Source organism: Scomber scombrus, chromosome 14 (genome assembly GCF_963691925.1).
Source record: "Scomber scombrus chromosome 14, fScoSco1.1, whole genome shotgun sequence".
Lineage (NCBI taxonomy): Eukaryota > Metazoa > Chordata > Actinopteri > Scombriformes > Scombridae > Scomber > Scomber scombrus.
Window position 1 is genome coordinate 1140343 of NC_084983.1, and position 24670 is coordinate 1165012.

A 24670-nucleotide genomic window follows, 5' to 3' on the forward strand; every position below is an offset into this window, starting at 1 on the left:
ACACACACCTGGCACTAATTGTAAAAAACTGTCCCCCTCCCCAAATACACAGACATGTCTGACGGAAAAAACAAAGCTGAGACAGAAATCAGAGTTGTACTGTACCACAGGGTGACGGAAAAAGGGGAGGTGTGAAAACAAACATTTCAAAAAGCGAGTGAAGGAGGTGAGAACAGGAAGACTGAAAAAAATGTAGGAAACGAGAATAAAAGGCAGAAGTGCAAGCGGTTGGTGGCAAACAATGTCGTGACAGAGAGCGTTGGAGGTATGCAGGAGAGAATGGCAGCATACTTGATTTAAATGCTACACATATAGCTGTAAGAAGGACAGAGGACTGATTCAAGTTGATCAGAAGATACAGATTATTTAAAATCAAGTGAATCTTTGGATATTGACTACTGCTGAAATATGGGGTGAGTCATTCTCTAACTACATTGACAACATTAACCCACTTAAAACTGTTTTTTATTCTTCCAAAGCATGTTAAACATCTCATGCATGAATAACTGAACATATGCAGCACAGTGTTACTTCCTATCAACTCTACACTTGACTTTACCACGCAAGCTCTTTAGTTCAGAGTATATTTCCTGCCGTCTATAACCGTCTGGAGCTCACTGCAGATGTTCCGTTCTTACAGTTCTTACACAAAAAAATGGAAATAATACTGCTGGCTTGTCTGTGTTTGCTGAGGAAAATGATGTATCATTGAAACTTTAAAAAGCTTTTGAGGGCGCATGAGAGACGTTGCTGCATATCACAACAGGTAGAGTAAAGTAGTCCATATAAGGGAAGCATTTTACTGAGCACAGGAAGTGGTCAAAACACTTTTTGGGCAGGAAATGAAGATTTCCCACAGTCTACAGAGGTTTGCAACAACAAGTACACTGAAAACAACACATTGTCACGACAGTTTTTAGAACATGGAAATAAATTGCCACAGTACTGCTCTAAATGTGTAACTTCTTACTTCCTACTTTCTTACCGTGGCTTATTAAAACATTCAGATTAATACAATATGAAAACGTAGTCTGTACTTGAGTACTGTTTTAAGGCACATGCACTTCACTACATTTTAGAGAGAAATATTGAACTTTTAATTTACATTTATTTGGCAACTATAGTTACTTTCAGATTTAGCACATTCAGATCAATCGGAACAATTTTGATTTGTTTGCAGGTGTGAACGCGGACCACACCGCAGTCTGTATGCTACATAGTAACAATTTTACTGCCCAGTGCGGACCTAATAATCAAACTAGTGGTGTGAAAGCGCCCTAAAAACATATAACACACGTGAACAGATGGATGCAGTCTCTGATGTGTGCTCTGTCACCCCAGGTCTGATGCTTGGTTCTGAGTAGTGGAGACAGGAGGTTGGCGTCGTTTATGGAGAGCTTTGTGAGTGAAGAGAAGGACTTAGAATTGTATCGGTTGTGGGACAGGAAGCCAGTGGAGGTTCTGGAGGACAGAAGTGATGTGCAGGCCGGCAGCAGAGTTCTGGTTGTACTGGAGTTTATTTAAATAATACTGTAGCAGGAGTCAATTCTGGATGTGATGAAGACATTAATCCAAGTTTCAAAAGCAGAGAAGCGACAAACTGTGTTTTTTTTTATTGCCTTGACACAGAGTGCATTCTTTCAAAATTCCTGAAATTTCTGAATCTTTGAACTGAAATTTTTCTGTCAAACTCAACCACCACCAAAATGTTACTTCCATTTGCTTATTGTTTTAACTGTAAACTTGACATCCAAAAACCTAACATAACACTGAAACACTGTTCATTAGACTGCAATTTTCTGCATTCTGCTTTATCTACATCTAAAAAGAAATGTAAAAAATAATGCTAAACTCCTAATTGGGAAAACACTTGATGAATGCAGGTGAATGCAGAACATTTCATAATCATGTGGGAAAATTTGGCATCCCAACATTCTCTCCCAGTCACAGAGTGGTTAACAGCCCGTTCCAGCATGCTGTCACTTTTCCTTCCACCTCACTCTCCATTCCTATACCCCAAAGAGGAATTCTTCTCCTCATGAAAGTAGAAAGTTTATGACTACCAGTCACATGATGACTTGGGCACAATGAGTCTTAACTGTGAACTTGTGTTTCACACATACAGTTTAGTTCTGTGTGAACTTTCTTCACACAGATATAATATAGTTGTGCAACTGCAGACTTGATGTGTAACTGCAGACCTTTGTGCATTCCTTCTTGTTATTTGTTCACACAACGTCGTGCACAGCTACAGATCTTACGCATTCAAAAATGAAATCTGTTTGATCAAAATGTACACATGCACACATTAGAATGTGTCGATACAAAATGTTTTCACACATTCAGGTATTGTGACACACTGTTAAAATACTTATGACCCTATATTTATTACATCAAAAACAAAAATGTTACATGAACAGTTTTATTCTCTGAGCCTGAACAGACAATCTATCCATCCATCCATTATCTATACATATATCTATATTAACATGTCAGGACATATGACCAACCCCCAAGCCCCCCCGAAAAAAACAAGCTAATATCTGTAGGAAGTACAGTGCTGAAACACAGCAGCAGCAAAAACACATCTTCATGACCACCACCTTATAGCCAGGTGTATGCTCTCTGCTTCCTTCCACCCCATGGCCTTTTCTCATACCCTGTACCTCATTTTTTCTTCCACCATCCTTTTCTCCACCCGTACCCCTACTCCCTTTCCTTCCAACAGTGAGTCCAGTATGTGCCAGGTGAGGTCGACAGTCATGCTGTATGATGACAACGGCAAGCGCTGGGTGCCAGCAGGATCTGATCCTGCTTCCATCAGTCGCGTCCACATCTATCACAACCCTGCAGTCAACAGCTATAGAGTGGTGGGCCGCAAAATGCAGGCTGACCAGCAGGTACAGAGCAATGTACACACACACACACACACACACACACACACACACACACACACACACACACACACACACACACACACACACACACACACACACACACACACACACACACACACACACACACACACACAAATACAGCTATATAGACAATAACCTTAAAGTGTTCCTGGTTAACACATATCGACCCCAGTGAATATGCAGTTTTCTGTCGTTCACTTCCCTAAAACATGAATGATGAACCCAACTATGCGGTTTGGAGGAGTAGCTATTGCTTCTGCAAATCTTCCAGTCAGATTTCAAGTTTGTTGAGTTCTGACCTACTTTCGGTGCATTTACTATGAGCTGATCATTTCCAGCTGTTAGTTTACAATACAGCATATATCCTACAGAAATAAGTGAAACTCTTTGAAAATGTCCCAGTACATCATCTTGGCTTCTTGCTTCCTCATCTCACATCTCACTTGTTCTATATAACTGTGGCTGCTAGAGACGGCTAATCTTTTCTACAATATCGCAGAGTACCTCTGATGATTATTCGCTTTCTACAGTCAAACACAATACATACAGTATAGTTCTTTAAAGAGGGGAAAGATCATGTCCTGTGCTCCTTTTGAACCATACAGGATCATCACCATCCAGTGCATTTTAGTTTAGTTGTATTCTTTTCAAATGTACACACATACTGTATATTATGTACACTGTATGTATTATATACAGCAGTATCAAACATATGAGCTCAAAAATGATCAGAGATTTGAATCAGTTCACCCTTGGTGTGTGTGACTTTTGCATTTAGCATTATGACATTGTAATCAATCCAATCACTATTGTGCACTTCCTGTTAATGCCAGGTGGTGATCAACTGTCCCATTATCAAAGGGATGAAGTATAACCAAGCCACACCCAACTTCCACCAGTGGAGGGATCCCAAACAGGTGTGGGGGCTGAACTTTGGCAGTAAGGAGGACGCTTCACTTTTTGCCAGCTGCATGATGCAGGCTTTAGAGTCTCTCAACGCAGCGGCGGGCGCAGGTAAATGAAAGTGAACACACACACGCACGTACGCACACACACACACACGCACGCACGCACACACACACACACACACACACACACACACACACACACACACACACACACACACTCACACATTTTTTTTTCTTTCTTTTTTTTGCTCAGGCTCAGCTCAGAATGGACCCTCAGCACAGGAACTGGAAGAGCAGAGAAGGTACTGCTGATTTTATAAACGATACTAAAGCTGCAGCTAGTGATATTTTTCATTATTGATTAATCTTCCAATTATTTTTATTGTCTATACAATATTAGAAAATAGTGAAAAATACACTGACATCTTCACATAGCTTGTTTTGTCTGTCTAACAGTCCAAAATCCAAAAATATACATTTGACAATTTTATAATATTGACGATAGCAACTAAGTCACATTTAAGAGCCTGGAATCAATGTGTGTTTGTCCTTTACTCTTCACAAACAACAATGAGTCACAAACAATTCATTATCATCAATTCATCGATGTATCCTTCCAGTACTTAATAAGACTGTTACACATTTAACCACTGTAAAAAATCCAAGCATCAATAGAAAATAGTTATCAAAAGCTACAGTTTCCACACATCACTTAACTCTACACGTCTAAGTCCTGAGTTCTATGTGTCCGTCCAGGCAGGAGCGTCAGAGGCAAGAACAGCAGGAGAGGGAGCGTCTGGAGAGAGAGAGGAAGGCCTCAGCTGCTCCTCCTGCTCCACCAGCCGCTCCGCCAGCCCCACCCGCTCCGCCAGCACCCCCACCACCTCCAGGTCCACCCCCCTCCTCAGGAGCATGTCCTCCACCTCCACCACCTCCTCCTGGGGGCATTCCAGCTGCACCACCTCCACCCCCTGCTGGGGGAGGAGGAGGTGGAGGTGGTGGAGGTGGTGGAGGTGGTGGAGGGGCAACTGATCTGGCTGCAGCTCTGGCAGGAGCCAAACTGCGTAAAACAAAAAAGACAGTAAGCCGGACATATTTATGCTTTTAATCCTTTGTGTACTTGACTAACATTATCACCCTGATGCACATATGCTCTGCTGACTGTATAAAAAATGATATGATAGATGATTTGGTGTCCATGTTCTCATCCGTGACAGGCTGTATAAACTGATCAGTGGACCAAAATTGTGTTGAACATAGTGACTGAAGCTAACTGTGTTTTTGTGTATCCAGGATGATGGTGAAGGAGGAGCCTCGAGCCCCAAACCATCTGGTGGAGGTGGAGGTGGAGGTGGAGGAGGCAATTTAATGGGAGAAATGAGTGCCATTCTTGCGAGGAGGTGAGTTAATACTTAAGAGACATATAGAAACAGATATCTCTCTGATGTTCTGATACTGGGAACTTCTGAACATAATATAACCATTTTAAACAGGAGGAAAGTTGCTGATACCCCTGCTGCAAAGAAGGAAGAGCCTCGAAGTGTAAGTCTCCTCTCAATCATTTTGGGATTTGTAGTATTTGTAGAATGAGCAATACATTTTAAGATATTGGCAGATGATAACTCTGGTTTGTCTGTACTTGACTACAGGAAGATTCTGATTCCCCAGCAACAAAAGGACCAGGTGGTGAGTAATGTCATTTTCACTTCCTCTATAGAACTCTAATACAGTCAAATACATGGATTTCACTGTATCTTCTCATCGCACTACATAATACTATGAAGAATACATTTTATAGCCACAAGAAAAGAAAATGCCCTACTTTCTAATATCAACAAGGGTCATGTTTAGTATGTATTCTTTGTCAAGAACCACAACATTGACTGAATTTCAGAACAATATGTACTTCATATACCACCATGTCTTCTTTCTACTAACAACAACATAGCATTATACTTTATAAAGGTTCAAACAGACAGACACATGTATTTCATCCTGTGGCCAGTAAATAAAACATAGAATCATATTTCATCAGAAACCAATGAAAAGCCCTGGGAAAAATCTGCCACCATACCAAGGTAAGAGCCCAATTCATCCAACTTTTTCTATCCACATGACTTAATATTAAATTATGTTGACATGTATCGTATTTGTTGTAACTAACGATCTCCACTGAGCCACCCTCACCAACTCACAAACCCAGTCAGCATCTAGCCTTAAAGGATCTGCATGTTTTTGCAACAGGCCCAAAACCATGCCCACCAGTCAAAGGGACTCCTTCCCAAGTCCCAGTGGCTCCTCCTCTCCCTCCTCTAACACGCCTACTACCCCAGTGTCCAGGTACTAGTCCCCCTCTGTTCCTGTCCATCTACCCTGCTGCTCTGCAGCTGCTGTTGTGTTTTCTCACCAGGATGCTACTTCTCAGCGCTCTCTGCTTTATATGCTAACTGCAGTTTGACCAGTGAGGTGAGCACTGTAGTGGTATCACTACTGTTTTCGTCACTGTTGTGCTGCTTGTAAATGACTCACTACAACAAATAAAGCACTCGGCATTTGGTGGTTTCTCTCTGAGGCTGTAATTATAGCAGGAGACAGTACTGCTGTTTAGTCTCCGTCTTTCTCTCACTCAAATACCTACTGCAAAGGTAACTATACTGCTTCTCTAGGCCACCTCTCCATTGCCTTGTGATCTCAATGAGTCTGTGCTGGCTGAGGTTAAACATTGATCTTCCTATCTTAGGATGAAGCTGGCGAAAAAGAACTCAGAAAGTGCAGGAAGTGATGGAGTTGATATGGAAAAACTCAAACAGGTTGGTTCCGCCATTTCAAATTGAACGTACAACAATATCGTGCAACTAACCTAAAGCTCTGTGGTATGACTGTTTCAAAGAAAAATGTTAACTTTTTATTCAGAAACCACATCATATCTTGTGTCATGTAAAAGATGATGTGGCTTTTGTTTAGAACTGATAAAAACAATGTTATGTTGTAAGGTTGTGTCTGTATTTCCTAAACCACCATGATTTGCAAAAAAATGTAAAATGCTGTTGCAAAGTCTGACCTTTTGTACAAGTTATCATATAGATCTGTCAGGCTGACTATGATACTGAACTGTGCTGATCAGCTTTGATAATCATGGATCAGGATTTGAACTTTTTAACATGTTTCTCTCTCTCTCTCTCTCTCTCTCTCTCTCTCTCTCTCTCTCTCTCTCTCTCTCTCTCTCTCTCTCTCTCTCTCTCTCTCTCTCTCTCTCTCTCTCTCTCTCTCTCTCTCTCTCTTTCTCTCTCTCTCTCTGCTCTGTGTGTGCGTGTTTGTGTGTTTGAAGGAAATTCTTGAAGAAGTAAAAAAAGAGCTTCACATAGTGAAGGAGGAGATAATCACAGGTAAATTTGACTGGTACCTCATGTGTTGTCATTAGGTTAAGTAACGAAAGCAGATAGTACATATGTAAAATATATGAAATAATGATATTGTGTCATACCTGTATATTATCCTGCTTTTCTCTTCCAGCACTGATCCAGCAGCTACAAAGTGCTCAGCTCAAGGATGAAGAGATTTGAAAGACTGAAGAATGGATCGAGAGAATATGAATGCTTTATGATACAATGCTCAGGCAATTTACATGCTATTTAGCCAATGGAAATGGTTAGGTATTTTTACAAAATGCAAATTATGATATATAAATACATTTGTTTGTATTTATTATGGTATATTCTTTGTATTTTCCTGTGGTACTTGAAGTCACCAATATTGATATCTGAGCCAAATCTGCTATTCTTTTTTTGATGAACATAAAACATACAGAAATATTTCAATAAGAATACCTTCAGTTTTAGTAGTCTTCAGGTTGATTGCAACATCCTTCTGTCTCCCTACTGTCCTTTTTCCTTGTTGGCACATACATTGGTGGTAGATATGATAACACAAATACACAACACAAAAAAAATGTAATAACATACAATACCCCACAATAAATACATGTGAAGCTTTTAATGTGCTGTTTGATAACTACAACACAGTGGAGAAATACAGCACCACAATATTTGGCTTCAAAATATTAGAAATGAATCAACACCTTTCTGAACACAAACCAAGCAAAAAAAAACCCACATGTATGTCAAACATGAATAAATGAACATACATCAATTGTGTTTGCCCAAAACTTGTTCATTTACACTCACTATGTTAGTCACAGAACAGGGATTTGTAGTTTCTCAGATTGACATGCTCATACTGAAAGAAATATATTCTTGAAAAGGCTGAAATTAAACTATGAAGATAAATGTCTCCAACTATTGAAAAATATGAAAATAAGGCTAAGAGGCTAACCTTACCTGTTCAGCATTACAGTTATACTGTAGTTCAGGTGAGGTTACACCAAGACCAAAAGCTCCAGCTTTCTCCCTTTAGGTTTCTTGTTCTCATTTGCTCCTTTATGTCTATTCTTTCATCTTCATGAGCCTTAAAAGTTCCATCATGCCCGTCACACATTTGCAGAAAATAATTACTGGACAATATTTTAATTTTATTCCACTGGTGGCTGAAGCACTATCCATAAACATATGGGATTATAAGTAAAGGTCTTGCATTAAAAACATTAAAAAGTGCAGACGTATTGCCAGCAAAATGAAAGTGACACAGCTGTCAGATGAAACTAGTGAAGTAATATCCTCCTCTGAACAGTAGTGAGGTATTATACTAAAGTAGTAACATAAATATATAAGTGTGTCTGAGATCACTTTGAGGCTGGCTCTGATGAATTTCCCATCCATCTTTTTCATAAACCACATAATACGCTTTTATTTTAAGCATATGTTTGGTCTAATGCTCCAAAGGTCTTTTGCCAAGCTGGTACATCAGAGTGATAAGAGAACTGTGTAATAACTAGTGTGTTGTTTATGTGAATAATAAATGTTTACCTATCAGGTTTGTAACAACCAGGTGATGTAGGTTGTAAGATGTAGAAAGAACAGTGTTTTATCAACTGAAATTTAGTGGAATACCCTGGTGTGTGTTTGCATTTGAAACAGTGTAAAAATTCTAAGATAAAGTAAGACAATTCTGCAAATAAAAGCCTGCCTTTTATTTGCGGATATTGGCAGCCTCTTTCAAATACATTATGATAGTGGAGAAAGGAAGAAGCTGTTGACATAAGAAGATAAGGTCAATCTTTATTGATCTCCAGGGAGGAAATGTAAGTATTACAGTATCTCATAAACCCATAAACAGAGTCCACTGAGTTAAGAACAGGAAACTGAGTAGAGAAGAAACTAAACAAATAAATCAAAGTTAGAGACCCATAACCAATTTGATACAGCTCTTTATGTACATATTTCCTAAATGACGTTTTGTTGAAAAGCAAAGCTCTATCAAAAACACTGACACGTTCAGGTGTAGTGTGTTATTACACCAGGATGAACAGCAATGTTCCTTCCTGCTGCACAGACGTATTGCAGCCGTCAGTTGGTGATGAGGGGGCGCCGTCCTGCCACGGGGTGGCGCTGTCTATCCAGAGAGCAGTGACCCTCCATCTAATTCCAAGAAGAAGAGAGTCCATGGTGTTTTCCTGGGTGGATGGCCTGCTCTGGATCCAGCCTGTCAAAACTGCACTGAAACAAGAGCAACGTGGGGGAAAGTAGTAATGTGCGTTAAATCTTCTTATTACATTCAATGTCAAATATATCGGATTACTAGATTGGTTGAGGAAGCTGTAAGTCATAGCTAGGTCAATTAAAAGACTTTGATTACATCGCTACGAGCAAGGCTCAGTACAAGGCTTATGATCGCTAATGTAAGTGTTTACTAACAATAAACTAACATTTCCAGTTTAGAGGAAGTCAAGCATCAGCTGTGACGGTACAGTGCAGCAGTAAACTCATAAAAACATCGTATTCTAAACACCAGTTTGTTATTGGCTCTAAAACACTAGTACGTGATATTGTGATGATAGATCTTCATCCAACTAACTAGTTTACTACCAGCAAGCTTTATCCCGCACAGCTCTCACTGCTAACTGTGCTGACATGTATCTGAATGTAATGTGTCTTTGAGGCTGAGGTGTTCATGGTTGAATGTTAGCTGAGGTATTAACCAGATACACGACTCCTCAGCTCTCCTGTTAATGATTTAGTTGAAAGTAAATGTGTGTCTGTTAGCGTCAGCTAGCGTGTAGCTAGCTGCTGTCAGCGTTGAGGTGAGCTAACTAACGTTAAATGGCAGCCGAGCTAACAGCCAACAACAACAACGAGATAAGAATAGCTGTAACACTGTCATTTCACTGGTAAGTCCCAATATTCTATTCAAACTGCTTCTATTTAAAAGTATTTTTTTTATTTCTGTAGGCTAACGCTAACTGAGTTGCGTAGCAAATATATATTATTTGTTTTAAATGTAGCACTCTGCTCCTGTAACGTTGCCCGTTACACACACTACTATGTTAAAGTACATATCAGCTACATTGAACTCATGTACTTTGTTGTAGTTTTTATAGAAGTGTTTTAACGTCGTGTTTTCTGCATACAGTTAAAATAGCAAATGGCATTTAAAAGGAATATGAATCTGAATTTTGAACTATTTTAACGGTACAACGTATATTATACATTCCCAAACAAAATGTGTGACTATATCAATAATTAACAGTGCCACTATTTCATTTTTATATTTGTGATTTCAGGAGTAGAGTACGATGAGATGTGTTGTTTATAGAAGTGGACGGCAAGAGACTGCAGAACCATTTTAGACTTCTACCATCAGATAACATTCACCATATCCAAATAAAACTAAACTAACTTATAAAAAGTACTTGATGAAATAATAAACATTCAATGTGGGTGTTTTGTATTCATGCTGTGTTCATTTATATATAAGACTTCCAGTTACAGTGTGATCCCTGACATTGATTCTCATGGTCACACAGACACATTAACATTACAAATAAAACATGCAAACAATTAGTTGTTTAATTGTGCAGAAAATAAGAACGCACTCTCTGGTTCCAGCCTGTGGTAAAGATTTACTGCTTCTGTTTTCTATATTATGAATGAAATTATTACCAATCTGTTCCTCAGACAAAAACATTTTCTAGGTGCCGCCTTGGGTTTTCAGAGCTTGTGGTATTTGTTTTTTTTAGCAGTTGTTGACATTTGAAAGACAAATTAATTATTTTAGTAATTGATGTGATCATGAAAACAATACTGTTTTTACATTATTAGCTTTCCCCTGTGACTTCACTCAGTAGGATTGTGTGCACATTATGAAAGTCCTTAGAAGGACTAAATTACATCATGTAAAACTGACTAAAGGTGCAGAGTGCAGCTGAGCTAATGTTTTAATTTTTTTAAGGTCTTCATGATGAAGTGCTTCTCTGAAACCAAACCAAGCATCCTGATACTGTGTTTTGCAATGTTTTTACACCAGTTAGGCCAGCAGTTTGGTTTTGTATTTCAATTTTAGAGATTCCCAAGGGTTCAATTTAACTTTGAACATTTTATAACTAATGACTGTAGGTGTGGAAATAAATATTGAAAGTATTTGAAGATAGTCCTATGTGTTTTTTGCTTCTTATTTCATTCAGCAGGTGCTGTTCAGATTTGATAACTGTGACTGAGACTTGATTGGGCCAAGAGAGAAATCCACTGTTCCCTTCCCCAAGCTCCTGTTCCTGACCCTCTCTGAAACACATCACTCACCATGAATGAAGTTAACGTAGTCAGAGAGGGCTGGCTCCACAAAAGAGGTAAGAAAGACCAGTGAGGCCTGGGACACACTGTCTGCCTCTCATGAGTAACACAGCTGCATCGCTGATCTGCTGCAGCTCATGTGTGTGTTGTTCACACAGGCAGTGCTGCTGCTACCAGCCCTGTCTTCTTACAAACAGGTTGATGTTGATAATGGACTTCAATAATAGATTGTAAATCATTTAATTATACATCGAAATTATATTTAGTTTAGACAGAGAAAGGTTTAGGAGCGTGTCGTCAGTTGTGGAAAATAAGTCAAATGTGAGTTGAAAGCAGCTTTCTTAATGATGGGCCTGTTTTTCAATTGATTATATTGATTATTCTGCCAATTAAACCCCAGTATCACAGAAAGCCAGAAGGAGTGGAGAAAAAAAACCTCTTCACTCTCTCTTGGAGTTCCCACCAGAGAGGCTCCCTTTCCCAGCGTGCACCATGCAGGCTGACCTGCAGTGCTGACACTTCATATTTTTCATGTCTGTGACGTATTCTACAGATAATGACCTTGAAACTAAAGTGAAAGGTGTAAAGTTACTGATATGATGTCAACATGACTATCAACAGATCATTTCACTGTCTGTTTTTGCTGAGAACAGAGCGTGTCAAACAGAAAAGAAAAAAAAAAAGAACAACACAGAATCTCTAGATTCATGCAGGCTGTGTGGCTGCTCTGACCTGTTAACAGGGCAACTGAAATGAAAAGCAAGAGGCTCTGTGATGCATGCATGCTGCTCAGCAGGCAATGTGTCCAGAGTGTACGGTGTTATGCTGGCTGCTGACTTAAACATTTTTATAAGGTGTTTTATTTTGCCTACATTTAGAGCAGGTGGGTAGGGTAACTTATTGATCAACACATAAAATGATTGGCATAGAAGTTGATCAGCTTGAGCCAAAGGGTTTATCTTAGAATGTAAGTGATGTAATCTCTTTGTCTGACCCAGGTGAATATATCAAGACGTGGAGGCCCAGGTATTTCATCCTGAAGAGTGACGGTTCCTTCATTGGCTACAAGGAGAAGCCTGATCTAAACGACCAGATTTCACCACCTCTGAACAACTTCTCAGTGGCAGGTCAGTCCTCCAGATGGAGAATCATAACTCTGAACATACATTTGTTATATCCTCAGCAGCTTGTTATCAACATCAATCTCAAATGTGTGTTTCACAGAATGCCAGTTAATGAAGACTGAAAGACCCCGGCCCAACACATTTGTCATCCGTTGCCTACAGTGGACCACTGTCATTGAACGCACCTTTCACGTGGACAGCAATGATGAGAGGTTAGAATAGTGTAAAGTATTCTATCAAGTAACCTTCTGTTTTTTCGTGAGGCTTATGTCAATCTATAGAGCCCAAATGGCATTCAGTGGGTTTTTGTGTGTAACAAGGATTCCTTCAACTAAATGATGATGTGACCCCTGACAACTTCTTGGATTTGTGTCTCTCAGAGAGGAGTGGATGCGGGCAATCCAGGCTGTGGCAAATAGTCTTAAGATGCGGGAACACGAGGATGAGGAACCAATGGATATGTTTGGCTCACCCAGTGAGAGCAGCCTTGAGGAGATGGAGGTGGCGATGTCAAAGAGCGGCAGCAAAGTGGTAAGAGGATCAGTTGTTTTGGACGTAGATGATGGAGAACCTCAGTGTGATCTAATCCAAACATACCTTTTATTTCCCTTGTGACACACAAACAATAAAACATTATTGATTTTTGAGGGGCACTGTTAAGGCACAGTGACATTCCTGCCATTTAATACTGTGTTTACATTTGATTCTTTACAAAATGAAGACATTTTCCTCATGCAGACAGTTTTACATTGTATGAAAAACAACTAATTGTTATGTTTCAGATTAAGAAATGCAATGCAAAGTCAGTTGCTCATGTCCAAAATGGGATTTGACTGTCTTCTCTCAGACTTTTCTTTTTTCTTTTATTGTTTTTATCAAATTAGTTAGTTTATGCCTCTAATGAATCATCACACCCTGATTTTATGTACTTACAGACAATGAATGACTTTGAGTACCTCAAGCTGCTTGGCAAGGGGACATTTGGGAAAGTGATTCTAGTCAAAGAGAAGTCCACCGGAGTTCATTATGCCATGAAAATCCTGCGCAAAGAGGTCATCATAGCCAAGGTAAGTACAAAGTGCTGTGTGTGTGTGTGTGTGTGTACACAGTAAGTTTGAGCTATCTATCAACTACATTCTTATGCTCTGGCTGTGTTCTCAGACATTAACAAAGATCAGTCATATCTGTTCCCATAAAGTAAATCTTTACATTTCATATTGTGTTTTCAATGTTTCTGATAATAATGTGTTTGTTGGCAGGATGAGGTGGCCCACACAGTTACAGAGAGCAGAGTGTTACAGAACACAAAGCATCCCTTCCTCACAGTGAGTATATATACTAATGATGAACCACTGGATGGTAGAGTTTTGCAGTAGCACTGCTGGTAACAGCAGCACTGAGTCACAGGCTTGCTGCTGTAGTTGGTGTATCAGTGCCCATGTTGATCAAATAGAAAACTCTTAATTTGTAAAATACTAAACTGTTATCAATACTTAGTCAGACTGTGGACACAACAGTTATAAACTGTAGTCATGCAGTTTGCGGTTGCACTTTACAGCAGCAGAGTCTCAGCATGTCTGTCCTCCCTCCTGCTCTCTGCTGGAAACACACACAGTTGGTAGAGAGCAGCTACTCTCTGTGTGTCTCTCTCCTGATGGCAGGCAGGTTGTTCTGGTTCTAAATGGTGGTCGCTGGCGGCAACCTGAAGTCCGCCGGCACTAATTCTTAAAGGGAAGATCTAAACTATAAATCTAACGTCAACAGTTATTCAGCATCATCAATTGATATCTTGTAAAATATCGGGTGTGATCAGTAACACTGGTGTTGTCACAAGTTTGTTAATCAGGGGGAACATTTTTCACCCTGGTCTCCCTCAGGTCAGTCTGAACACTGTCAGGGCTGATTTGCTATTAGATGATATCACCAGTCACTTGACTAAATACTGTCACTGCTTATCTGCATTAATAGTATATTATTTTGCAAGGATAGGGGATGTCAGAAAGTCAGAATCACTTCAGCATGAATTTGAAAAGTTTTGGTAATCTTTCACTTTTCTTTCTGATAGTAGATAGTCTGCAATAAGTAACACGATCCAGGTTTTACAGCTTTACTAGAATTCATTCATCAGTTTAGAAATGCTTTTTAAACCACTGTTAGTTCTTTTAGTTCTCACTCAAATTAAACTGACAGACAAAAGAAATAGTTTCTCGATGCCCCTTGAAATGTATTTTTTTCCTTCTCTCATGTGACTGTTCTCTTCCTGCAGACACTGAAATATGCCTTCCAAACCCACGATCGGTTGTGTTTTGTAATGGAATATGCCAACGGAGGCGAGGTGAGGCCTCACAGACTCACATCACAGTTACATGGAGAATCACTAATGTCACTCGGTATCAACAGCTTGCTGTGAACACTCAAACAGATCTTCAAGGTCTGAGTAAGTGTCTGAGTCCATCTGCTCTCGCCTCTTTCAGCTCTTCTTCCACCTGTCACGGGAACGAGTGTTCACAGAAGACCGGGCACGCTTCTATGGCGCCGAGATTGTGTCAGCACTGGAGTACCTCCATTCACGTGACGTTGTGTACCGCGATCTGAAGGTGAATATTTGTATTACCTATCAGTTCTGAAATGTACAGGATCCTTTAAAGGCTTTATATCATGACTACATTGGTAACACATTTGGATTGTATCAGTTAAATAAAGACTTTTTCAATTAAACAGAATCCAAACATTGAGAAGCATTTCATAGCAGTGGCTCTTTGTTAATATTTATCTGGAAAGTTAAATATAATTGAAAAGTAATCCAATCAATGAAAATCACTAATAAAGGCCAGTTATATATTTTTAATATTAAGATATGTGTATGAAACACCACAGCTTACTTGTGAATGACATGTAGTTAGAAAATAACACGCAGGAACATTTTTATTTCTTCTTTCTCCTGGAATCACCGTGTGCTGCTGAGGGGAAATGTTCCATTGAATTTTCAGTCTGAAAGTGACGTCAGCTGCACATTGTATGGCCAGAATCTGTCCTTTTCCTGATATAACCTTGACAATGAGCAGCCACATAATGCATAATTATCCTTTGTTGCCTCATATATAGTTGAATAATAACTCTCCAGAAGTAACTTATAATAACAGTTGAAACTACACCGCTTAAACATTAGCGAGCAGAAGGTTTTGTAATGGGAACAAAGTCACCTGTGACCACTGTGGGCCAGCAGTGAGAGGGCAGGCAGACTTAAAATGAGTGTAATTGAGTTGACATAATACACAGAATGGATGTACAGCCATAGTTTTAATGGCAAACAAACTAATAAAATCTTCAGATCCATTATGGTAATTTGATAAAACCTACCTGAGTGTGTCATCATATCCATCAAACTCAGCTAAGCTGTGTGTGTTGTTTGACCCTTTCAGCTGGAGAATCTGATGCTGGACAAAGATGGCCATATTAAAATCACTGATTTTGGCCTCTGTAAGGAGGGCATTACTCCTGACGCTACCATGAAAACCTTCTGTGGAACTCCTGAATATCTGGCCCCTGAGGTAAGGCACATGACCTAAGGTGTTTGAATGTGGACATGCATCTCTCCAATGAATCACACTGTAAGTTAAGCTAGGACCAAAGATACTCCTTCACAGACTTTAGGGTTATTTATGAAACTTCCCAAATCTGCTCTCTACAAGCAGAAGCTATCACAGTTTCACAGTAAAATGAGCTAAATATAATCATGTGCAGAAGGCTGATCTACATACATAAGCTACATCAGAAGATAGACTCTAGCTTTTTGTGCACAGGCTGAACATAAAAATGACAGATAAATGGAGTCATGTTTAATGTCCACAGCAGTACACAGCTCAGCTTCCGTTCTGGTATTTATTCTGCAGAATTGCAACCACAGAATCAGATTTGCTTGTCTCACTTTGTTGAATTTTTCTGTGCTACATGTAACTAATCCTGGTATGACAGTCAGGGTAGAAGCATCCTTCCACAATTAGTAGTAGTTCAGGAGATCGCTAGCAGTTTTCTACTCCGGTGTTTCCTTTATGTGCAGATGAACTGCAGCTGGAAACAAACAATCCCCAGAAAGTGTTTGGCAGCTGATTTATTCTCTTTTTCCCTCTTGACAGTACACACGCTGGTACTTTAGGTAGAAGGCCAGTCAGACAGCAGCTGTGTCTGCTTATCATGATTTATGAAATAATCAGTGTGTTAGTTAATAAAAAGTAAATCAGCTAGTCATTTTTAAGCAACAATGTTGTGAAATATTTACAGGCTCCAGCTTCTCAGATGTGAGGATTTGTTTATTTTCTTTGTTTTATATGATATTCAGAAAAAAATACTAAAAGATATTTGAAAAATAAAGGTCAGAAGTGTGCAGGTAAGTATTGTGTACCAACATTTCTGCCATTGTTAAAAAATGTTCATGAGTCAAACATGCTTTCTTTCAGGTCCTAGAGGATAATGATTATGGCCGGGCGGTGGACTGGTGGGGTCTGGGCGTAGTCATGTATGAGATGATGTGCGGCCGTCTGCCTTTCTACAACCAGGATCACGAGCGTTTGTTTGAGCTTATCCTCATGGAGGAGATCCGCTTCCCCAGGAACCTGTCGCCCGACGCCAAGTCTCTGCTGGCCGGCCTGCTCAAGAAGGATCCCAAACAAAGGTACTGGACCCAACAGCTCCTGTGTGTACTTTCGTTTTTTTATGCAAACCCTGTTTAATTCTTACATGATCCTGTTTTGACTGACAGGTTAGGTGGAGGTCCAAATGATGCCAAAGAAGTAATGAGTCACAAATTTTTCATCACCATCAACTGGCAGGATGTGGTACAGAAGAAGGTAAGATATTCTGAGTTTAGAGGAAGTGAAACCGAGGTTCGCTTTTTAGTCACAGAAAGGGAGGATGTCCTGGTTTATTGCTTAGTTGTGCTTTGCATGTGTGATTTCAGACATTTTAGCCCTCATTCACATGTACATAGATAAAGGCTTACATCTTGAAGCGTGTTGTCAGGTCTGTGCGTCATGCTGCCAGAAACATGAGAGACAAGCACAAAACAGATTAGTCATCTTTCTGTTATATGATATGTTTGTTATTTGTCAGATGTACATTTTCTTAATCTGAATGTAACTTTGTTTTTCCTTTCTCAATTAGTATTGATCAAGTAGTAATTAGAGTTTTATTTGCATGTCAACAGATTGTGGCAATATTTCATAATTAATGAAAATCTATACAAAGAATCTGCTGAGCAATCTTTTTTACTAGAAGATTATATACTTGCTTTTAACAATGGTGAACTGTTCAAGTGTAAACTAATAGAGCTCACACCGACCTCAACATTAAAGTCCAACAGAGGTGACATCTGGTCATCCACTTTGCAGTCAAAGAAAAGTGAAGTAAATGTATTATTAGTAGGTTTTTATTATGAAAGGGAAAAAAATGGGTCATAACCTTAAATATCTGAAATGCTCCTTTTTGTCTCAGCTGGCTAGAGGGGAGTGTCAGAATGTTGTTTGATTGACAGCAGCTAGCATGCTGCCAGAGTGGTGGTGTTACACTGTAAAGAACAGAAAACAAAGTGAGCACTTCACAACTTGCTGAAACGTGCTGCAGCTAATTAGCTACCTAGCCTGCTAACTGATGTTAGCAGGGCGTTTTTCCCCTGGTGAATGTTTGTTTGGGAGCTCATTCAACAAGCTGAGGTGCAGGACAAGACATGTGTTAATGTTTTTAAGTTCAATAAGAAGGAGACTTTAGCAGTAAAGCTAATGTAGCTGTTGTGTTGTGTAGCAGGATGCTATCAGGCTCAGTGTGACCATCTGATCTGCCTATGATAGAACACTGACATTACTTCTTTATGCAAAGATACTCCATCAAATAAATGCAAAATTAGGGAGTGTCACCAAGAAACTACCAGTATGAGATCAGTTCCTCCCTTTTTGGTTTAAGATTATTTTCTCCAAGAAGAACACAAGACAAGTGATTGACAGAGCAGATGTGTAGCTGTGGAACGGTTCACAAAATCCATGGTTCATATGACGGTTTTGGGGTCACGGTTTTGGGTTCGGTTTATGTTGTTCTTGTCTGGGGGGTTTTTACACTTCATTTCTCATATTTTTAGACTTGATGACGTCATCAAGGCAAGAGTCAAATACAGATTATTAAAAAAAATCCTTAGTAGTACTGACGAAGGAAAAGATCATAACAATATAAAGGGCTGTCACATGAAGACCATCGTGCATGCTCCATAATACATTCATTAGTTTGATGAAGTTACTAGAAATGTTCCGTGCTACTTTGTTTTTCTGCGTCAGTTATTTCTTTAATATGCGCATTGATTTATTTACAGCTGCTGCATGTCTCCTGTTCAAACGGACCAATGTGCCTCACAATGCTATAATACAACAAGCCAACTCTAAAATAAAACGTGTAACTTATCCCAGGCTATTTCAATAAGCACATTGAAGGAAACGGTTTTATTAATGCTGCTCAAATCTGCTGCTGGTGCTCGTACTGTTGGAAAGCTTGGCACGGAGCCTCCATCCTTCATAGGTCCCACGTATAATAATGTAACACCTCCGCGTCGTGCCAAATGAAAAAACGCAAACAAAAAAACTTCTCTGGGTTACTGGCTTACGTTTCGCGTGTCATGAACTGAACAAACTGAACAATACACACGTGCCCAAAACCGTGACAAGCGTACCGAACGGGACGGATTTTTTAATGAACTATTCCCACCCTAGTAGCTGTAGCAGACAAAAATATTCACCTTAAATTGAGTTGAACTAAACTAACCCTGAGAACAGCAAAATGTATGCTATAAAAATATGGAGGTTCTCAAGGAAGATAATGTGTTGACGAGGTATGATCCAGCCTGGATCTGTCCTCTTGTGGATACAGTACACAAAGTACACAGTCAGCCCCTTTACGCACAACTAAGAGCGATTCATGACGAGTGTGTTCCCAGTTTAATGGCCAGTTTACCTACCTGTTCTCCTCTACCTCAGCTCACCCCACTCTTCAGACCACAAGTCACATCAGAGACGGACACCCGGTACTTTGATGAGGAGTTCACAGCGCAGACCATCACGCTCACTCCTCCAGACAAGTGTAAGTATTTTCTTACTGTGGGGGAGCCTTCAGGCCCAATGCAGCTGTCACTGTCTGTGATCACAGTGTGATTTCTTGACTTGTGTCTCGTTTGCTGTTACAGGTAACAGTCTGGATTGCGAGGACCCCGGACAGCAAGCACATTTCCCCCAGTTCTCCTATTCTGCTAGCATAAGAGAGTGATAGAGTCTCCGCCCCACACACACACACACACACACACACACACACACACACACACACACACACAAACACAAACACAAACACAAACACACAAGGCATGAACACCTTGGCCACATCCCTTACAGCTATAAAACGACCAGAATGTCCCGGCAGGATCTAAGTGCCTCGGCTGGCGGCCACGTTGTTCTATAGAAACCCCCTTCGTCCACACTACGGACAAAGCCTGGCCACACTGGCTGTACTGTATCAAACTGGACTTCAGTACCTCACATAGTCATCAGCACAACTCAACAACACAATCAGGGCTCTGTCTGTAGCACCTTCGGATGGCCTATAACATAACTGCTGCTGCTTTTTCAGACTGTAAAACCGCCGGTTTATTTCCAATGCTCTCCTTTACACGGTCTTATGAGAAGCCATACAGTTCCTTCATGACGTTTCCAAGTGCTCTTCTTCTGAACCAGCCCTTACCACTGGTGATACACCGGTTCATATATGAGGGAGGAAGAGGCGTGGCAGTTTGTTGGCTGTGTGTGTGTGTGTGTGTGTGAGTGAGTGAGTGAGTTCGAGAGAGAGAATTTGGGTGGGAAAAGACGGGGGCATCAAATCCAAACTGAATGTCATCAGATGAGTCAGAGTGAGTCTGAGAGAGCATGTGGTTTTGTGTCTTTATACATCGCTTGCCCGCTATGCATCAGGAACAACAGATGAATAGATAACATGATGATCAAAGTGTCAGCGCGGTGAAAAGCTTTGACAAAGTGAAACAGGAGGTGTCTTTTTTTTTTCTTTTTTTTTAACTGTATGCAATGAAAACAAATCACTTGTGTATTTGTTTGCTCTCATCTCACAATGTGATCTTTGTTAACAGATTTGTCAAGTGTGACAGCAATTAATGGGAATTTGGAATATCTAAATGCACGAGGTGTATATGTTGTTTTTTTAAGCAAGGTTTTGTTTTGTGTTTTAATTCTAACACATTTTGATCTTTGTTGATCAGAAAAATTCACACCGGCCATGTGATTTAAGAGGGTCAATAAGCACTTAGTGATTTAAATCAGACCTCATTTTTCCTTGTGGACCATGTGCATGATGTTAATGAAAGCTTCCTGGATTCATTATTTGTAGCCCAGAGTATCAAAAACTGTCTGGTCAGAGTCACAGTCCTCTTTACTTCTTATTATTGAAGAGATAGTTCCTGATTTCAACCCAAATTTGTTCCACAGCTGTTTCGCTGCTTGTGTTTAAACATTTATCATTTGATAACTTTGGCTTTTTTTTATATATAAATTAGGAGAAAACCTCAAAGTAAGTTAAGTATGAAAAAAGTACTGTTTTGCTATCAGTACTGAAACTCAGGTATTGTATCAGCAATAGTGTTGAAACATTTCTAACGATACCCAGTTCCCCCCTTACACCAAAATACGTAGCACTTTCAGAGAACATCATCCTTTCATATCTTTCAATGCACATTTTTATAAGTTTTTTTCAGTTCACTGATGCCTGTCATCTCTCTGCAGCCTTTCTAGGAAACTCATCTTTCTACACATCATTATATACTTTGCTTGCTGGAAACCTGTTAAAAGTTTAAAGGTGTTCAGTTAACAGCTTCTCATTTCCTCCTAGCTCTTCTGTATGTGTTATCTATTTGTATTATTATACTCTTCTAACAATGTTCCAGTGCATCCAAACTGCTGCTGCTCACACTTGAATGTGCCATTAGATCTGATTGGAAATGCCTGGGAAAAAACCTCCAGGGAGCTCCGCACATCATGAACATGGTCCATTGTGACATTTTGTGTTTGAGTGCAATGGTGACTTGCAAGGATGTCTTTTTTTCTTTTATTTTCAATGTTCCCATCTATTTTAAATGGTAACCAGGAGAGGTGCACCGGTGAGATTTACAATATTGGGTGTCTATACTGTAAATGAAAATGCACCCTGCATTGTATTGGTGCTACGCTGTTGAGTCACTGGTAAAATGGAGCCGGTGCAGACAACCTGCTCAACTTCCCGTTGCTCAGAGAGCCTTCTACCACACATGCTGTTTTGAAAGAATTTCCGTTAGTTTTTGTTTTTGTCTTGTTTTTCCTCTGGTTTTACTTCATCTTGCTGATTTCCCTCATCCTTCCTGTTCCCATGAACCTCCTTCAGATAGTCTCCAATTAAGGATTGAAATGGTTGAAAGCAATGTTTGTGTTTTTCAGTGACATGATTCTATTCAAACAATTCATTTCTATTTGTCTATGAATGTAATTCTGAAAGACAATGATCCAATACACATTTTAACTGTCTTAATACATGCAGGTGTGTTTGTGTCTCTCTTGATACTTCTCATCCTTCCACACCATAGAGTGCTTAAGCTCTGATTGTACACTAAGGTTTTATAATACAGCCAACCACTCAGAGTATAAAACATTAAAGTGGTTAATGATTTACCTTGAGACAGGAAGTGTGTTGTTAGTCCCACCCTCCTCGCCCTCAGTAGGGCGGGTGTCTGCCTGACACTTCACTCATCTGTGTTGGAACAGCATGACAGAGATCATAAATACAGCCACACTGAGATCGCAAACAGAGGTTGATCTGCTGGGTGTTGCCTTGCTAACATTTAGCCTTGCAGATGCTACTTTCTTCTCTTACTGGAACAACGGCCACAACCACAGCAGAGCAGACTGTCTGCACACAATAACAACACACATCTTCTGAAAGTCACTTTATAGTTTTCCTCCATTGATTTATTGCCAACTGTGTTCAAAGCTTGCAAATGCAATGACAGCTTGAGATGTATGCGCTTAACTTTTCATGGTTTCTGCTTCTTTTTGCTCTGCTCTCTGCTTTTTTACACTACTGTTACATTAGAGACACAGTGTGCAAAACATTTAACACAAGCTCAGAAGTAAGCCAAGCTCTCAGTGTGTGCACAAACTACTAAAGCATGGATTATTTGCTTGTGTGCACACTTTTTCTGACATGACACCCCCAGAGCTCTAGATTTTGATGATTGTATCAAACATTTTATGCAAAAGCTTCTGGGGCATTTACTGTTGGTGTTTGTCACCCATTTCCAAACTGGGCCTTTGTTTCTAACATAACATCAAAAACAATACTAATAAATCAAATCTACAATGTTAGGAAATGAACATAACTAAAAATAACAATCAAGCCCTCAGCTCCCAGAATTCAGTATTGATTAATATGGGCTGGATTCATGAATTTAAACACATGCTGACCTGACTACATCCATATACAAGTGAAAAATCAATGTTTGAGGCCCAGCCTGCTTTCAAACTCACACTGCACACAAACACACACAAACACGCCTCCTGTCCAATAAATACCACACACTGGCAATTGAATAAGAAATATCCACACAGTGTAGAATTGCAGTGTTACGTAAGTAGGTACTGTCTGTGTGTCTGTCTGTCCTGTTTAGAAGAGACGATGGAGCTGCTGTGTGCTCCGGCCCAGACACACGGGAGCCTCACGGTGCTCTTCAACACTCCCCCAGCAGGGAACATGTGCTGCCGGGGAGCGACCACGCCTCCACCCGCCTGCCTCACATGTTGCCGCACACGTTCACATTCACCGTCTCCCACTGTGTGCCCTGCGGGAATACCAGAGAACAAAGAGAGTCTCGGGACCTTTTTCTGTCACATTTCTGTCTCATTGATCAGCTGTTTGACTGTGAAAGACAAGCCCACCATTTCCTTGTTATGTTGGTGCTTTACGGAAGTCAGAGCGGCAACGATTAATCGATTCATCTTCAACTGTTTTCGGTCCAGTCTTTTTTGCTCACATGTGACAATTGATGCTTTTCTTTATCATATATGAGTATATCTTTGGGTTTGGAAGTGATGGTCGGACAAAACAAGACATTTAGAGGTGTAACCGTTGACTCAGGGAAATTATAACATTTTACACACAAAATAGTCAATATGAGATAATCAACCGATTATTAATGATACACATAATCGTTAGTTATCCTAAAAAAGTATAAACTGCTGCTGTGTGGTAGGCTGTTTGGCCTACTTGTGATCTCTGTTTTTTTCTTCTTTTTCTTCATTCAAGTCATATACCTCAATCAACACATAGTCTATTGATCTGCATTTCAATGCCACGGCAGAAAAATCTATATTTATTTTGAAACTGCAATTAGTCTCCTCGTCCAGTTAGCAAGCCTGACGAACTGGATGTCAAATCGTTCCATTGCAAACATGGCATATAAAAAGTTGGGAGCAGCTGCTTTAACTTTGGCACAATTGGAAGTGTGAGTGATGATAATGTTTTACAATACATGGAAATAGACTTGGCTTAAACACAGCTACACCATTTAAAAATACTGTTGGCTCATTCACCTCAGGTCACATGCGAGTGTAGTAAGTTGACATTGACCCGCACCCACAGGTATCAATGTTGCCTTTAAGTGCTCCTCGTAAAAGCCTCCTTTACAGTTCCACGTTCCAGTTAATGAAATGATGCCTACACAGCCCGTAATTTGCTCCTTGTTGATTTATCTTGTTGGTCGAAAAAAATCTAAGATCCTTTCGTGTCGTAGACGTGGAATGAAAAACGGAAAAATAAATATCTTAAAGAAGCTGATTTCTTTTAAAAAAATACTTTAAAACAATTGCTCTAAGTGCTACAAATATCTATATAGCTGTAGTGTAGGCAACTAAATGTACTTTATAGGTAAATAAATTAAGTGAATTTTGGAACCGACACATTTTATAAACATGTCGTTC

At 39.8% G+C, this 24670-nt stretch overlaps 2 protein-coding genes across 4 annotated transcripts; both read left to right on the top strand.

The window, feature by feature from the left end:
• The first annotated feature begins 207 nt into the window (after positions 1-207).
• LOC133994600 (vasodilator-stimulated phosphoprotein-like) lies at positions 208-7983 on the top strand. The gene is made up of 13 exons (XM_062433929.1): positions 208-413; positions 2729-2900; positions 3752-3932; positions 4080-4128; positions 4583-4907; positions 5120-5226; positions 5320-5368; positions 5476-5512; positions 5862-5904; positions 6071-6166; positions 6567-6636; positions 7155-7212; positions 7340-7983. Exons 1-13 carry the CDS (start codon positions 409-411, stop codon positions 7387-7389), a joined length of 1242 nt encoding a protein of 413 aa, XP_062289913.1. The 5' UTR covers positions 208-408; the 3' UTR covers positions 7390-7983.
• A 1384-nt stretch (positions 7984-9367) lies between these two features.
• Positions 9368-22230, top strand: LOC133994601 (RAC-beta serine/threonine-protein kinase-like). Of its 3 annotated transcripts, none has more exons than XM_062433931.1 (14): positions 9368-9472; positions 11403-11564; positions 12507-12635; positions 12733-12844; positions 13013-13163; positions 13568-13699; positions 13892-13957; positions 14899-14967; positions 15107-15229; positions 16055-16183; positions 17090-17304; positions 17392-17479; positions 19646-19748; positions 19852-22230. In XM_062433931.1, the coding sequence occupies exons 2-14, from the start codon at positions 11519-11521 to the stop codon at positions 19929-19931; spliced, it is 1443 nt and encodes a 480-aa protein (XP_062289915.1). In that variant the 5' UTR covers positions 9368-9472; positions 11403-11518; the 3' UTR covers positions 19932-22230. The 3 variants fall into 3 exon arrangements, with proteins under 3 accessions (XP_062289915.1, XP_062289914.1, XP_062289917.1); XM_062433930.1 differs by having other exon boundaries at positions 9391-9472; positions 11406-11564; XM_062433933.1 differs by lacking the exon at positions 9368-9472 and adding an exon at positions 9479-10109.
• Positions 22231-24670: the final 2440 nt, after the last annotated feature.

What these genes read in the sequence shown, in the direction of transcription:
- LOC133994601 (XM_062433931.1), top strand. Translation starts at nt 11,519, where the DNA reads ATGAATGAAGTTAACGTAGTCAGAGAGGGCTGGCTCCACAAAAGAG. An exon ending in CAAAGAGCGGCAGCAAAGTG is followed by an intron (nt 13,164 to 13,567) that starts GTAAGAGGATCA and finishes ATGTACTTACAG; the next exon opens with ACAATGAATGACTTTGAGTA. An exon ending in CAAAGCATCCCTTCCTCACA is followed by an intron (nt 13,958 to 14,898) that starts GTGAGTATATAT and finishes CTCTTCCTGCAG; the next exon opens with ACACTGAAATATGCCTTCCA.
- LOC133994600 (XM_062433929.1), top strand. An exon ending in TGCGTAAAACAAAAAAGACA is followed by an intron (nt 4,908 to 5,119) that starts GTAAGCCGGACA and finishes TTGTGTATCCAG; the next exon opens with GATGATGGTGAAGGAGGAGC. An exon ending in AAATCTGCCACCATACCAAG is followed by an intron (nt 5,905 to 6,070) that starts GTAAGAGCCCAA and finishes TTTTTGCAACAG; the next exon opens with GCCCAAAACCATGCCCACCA.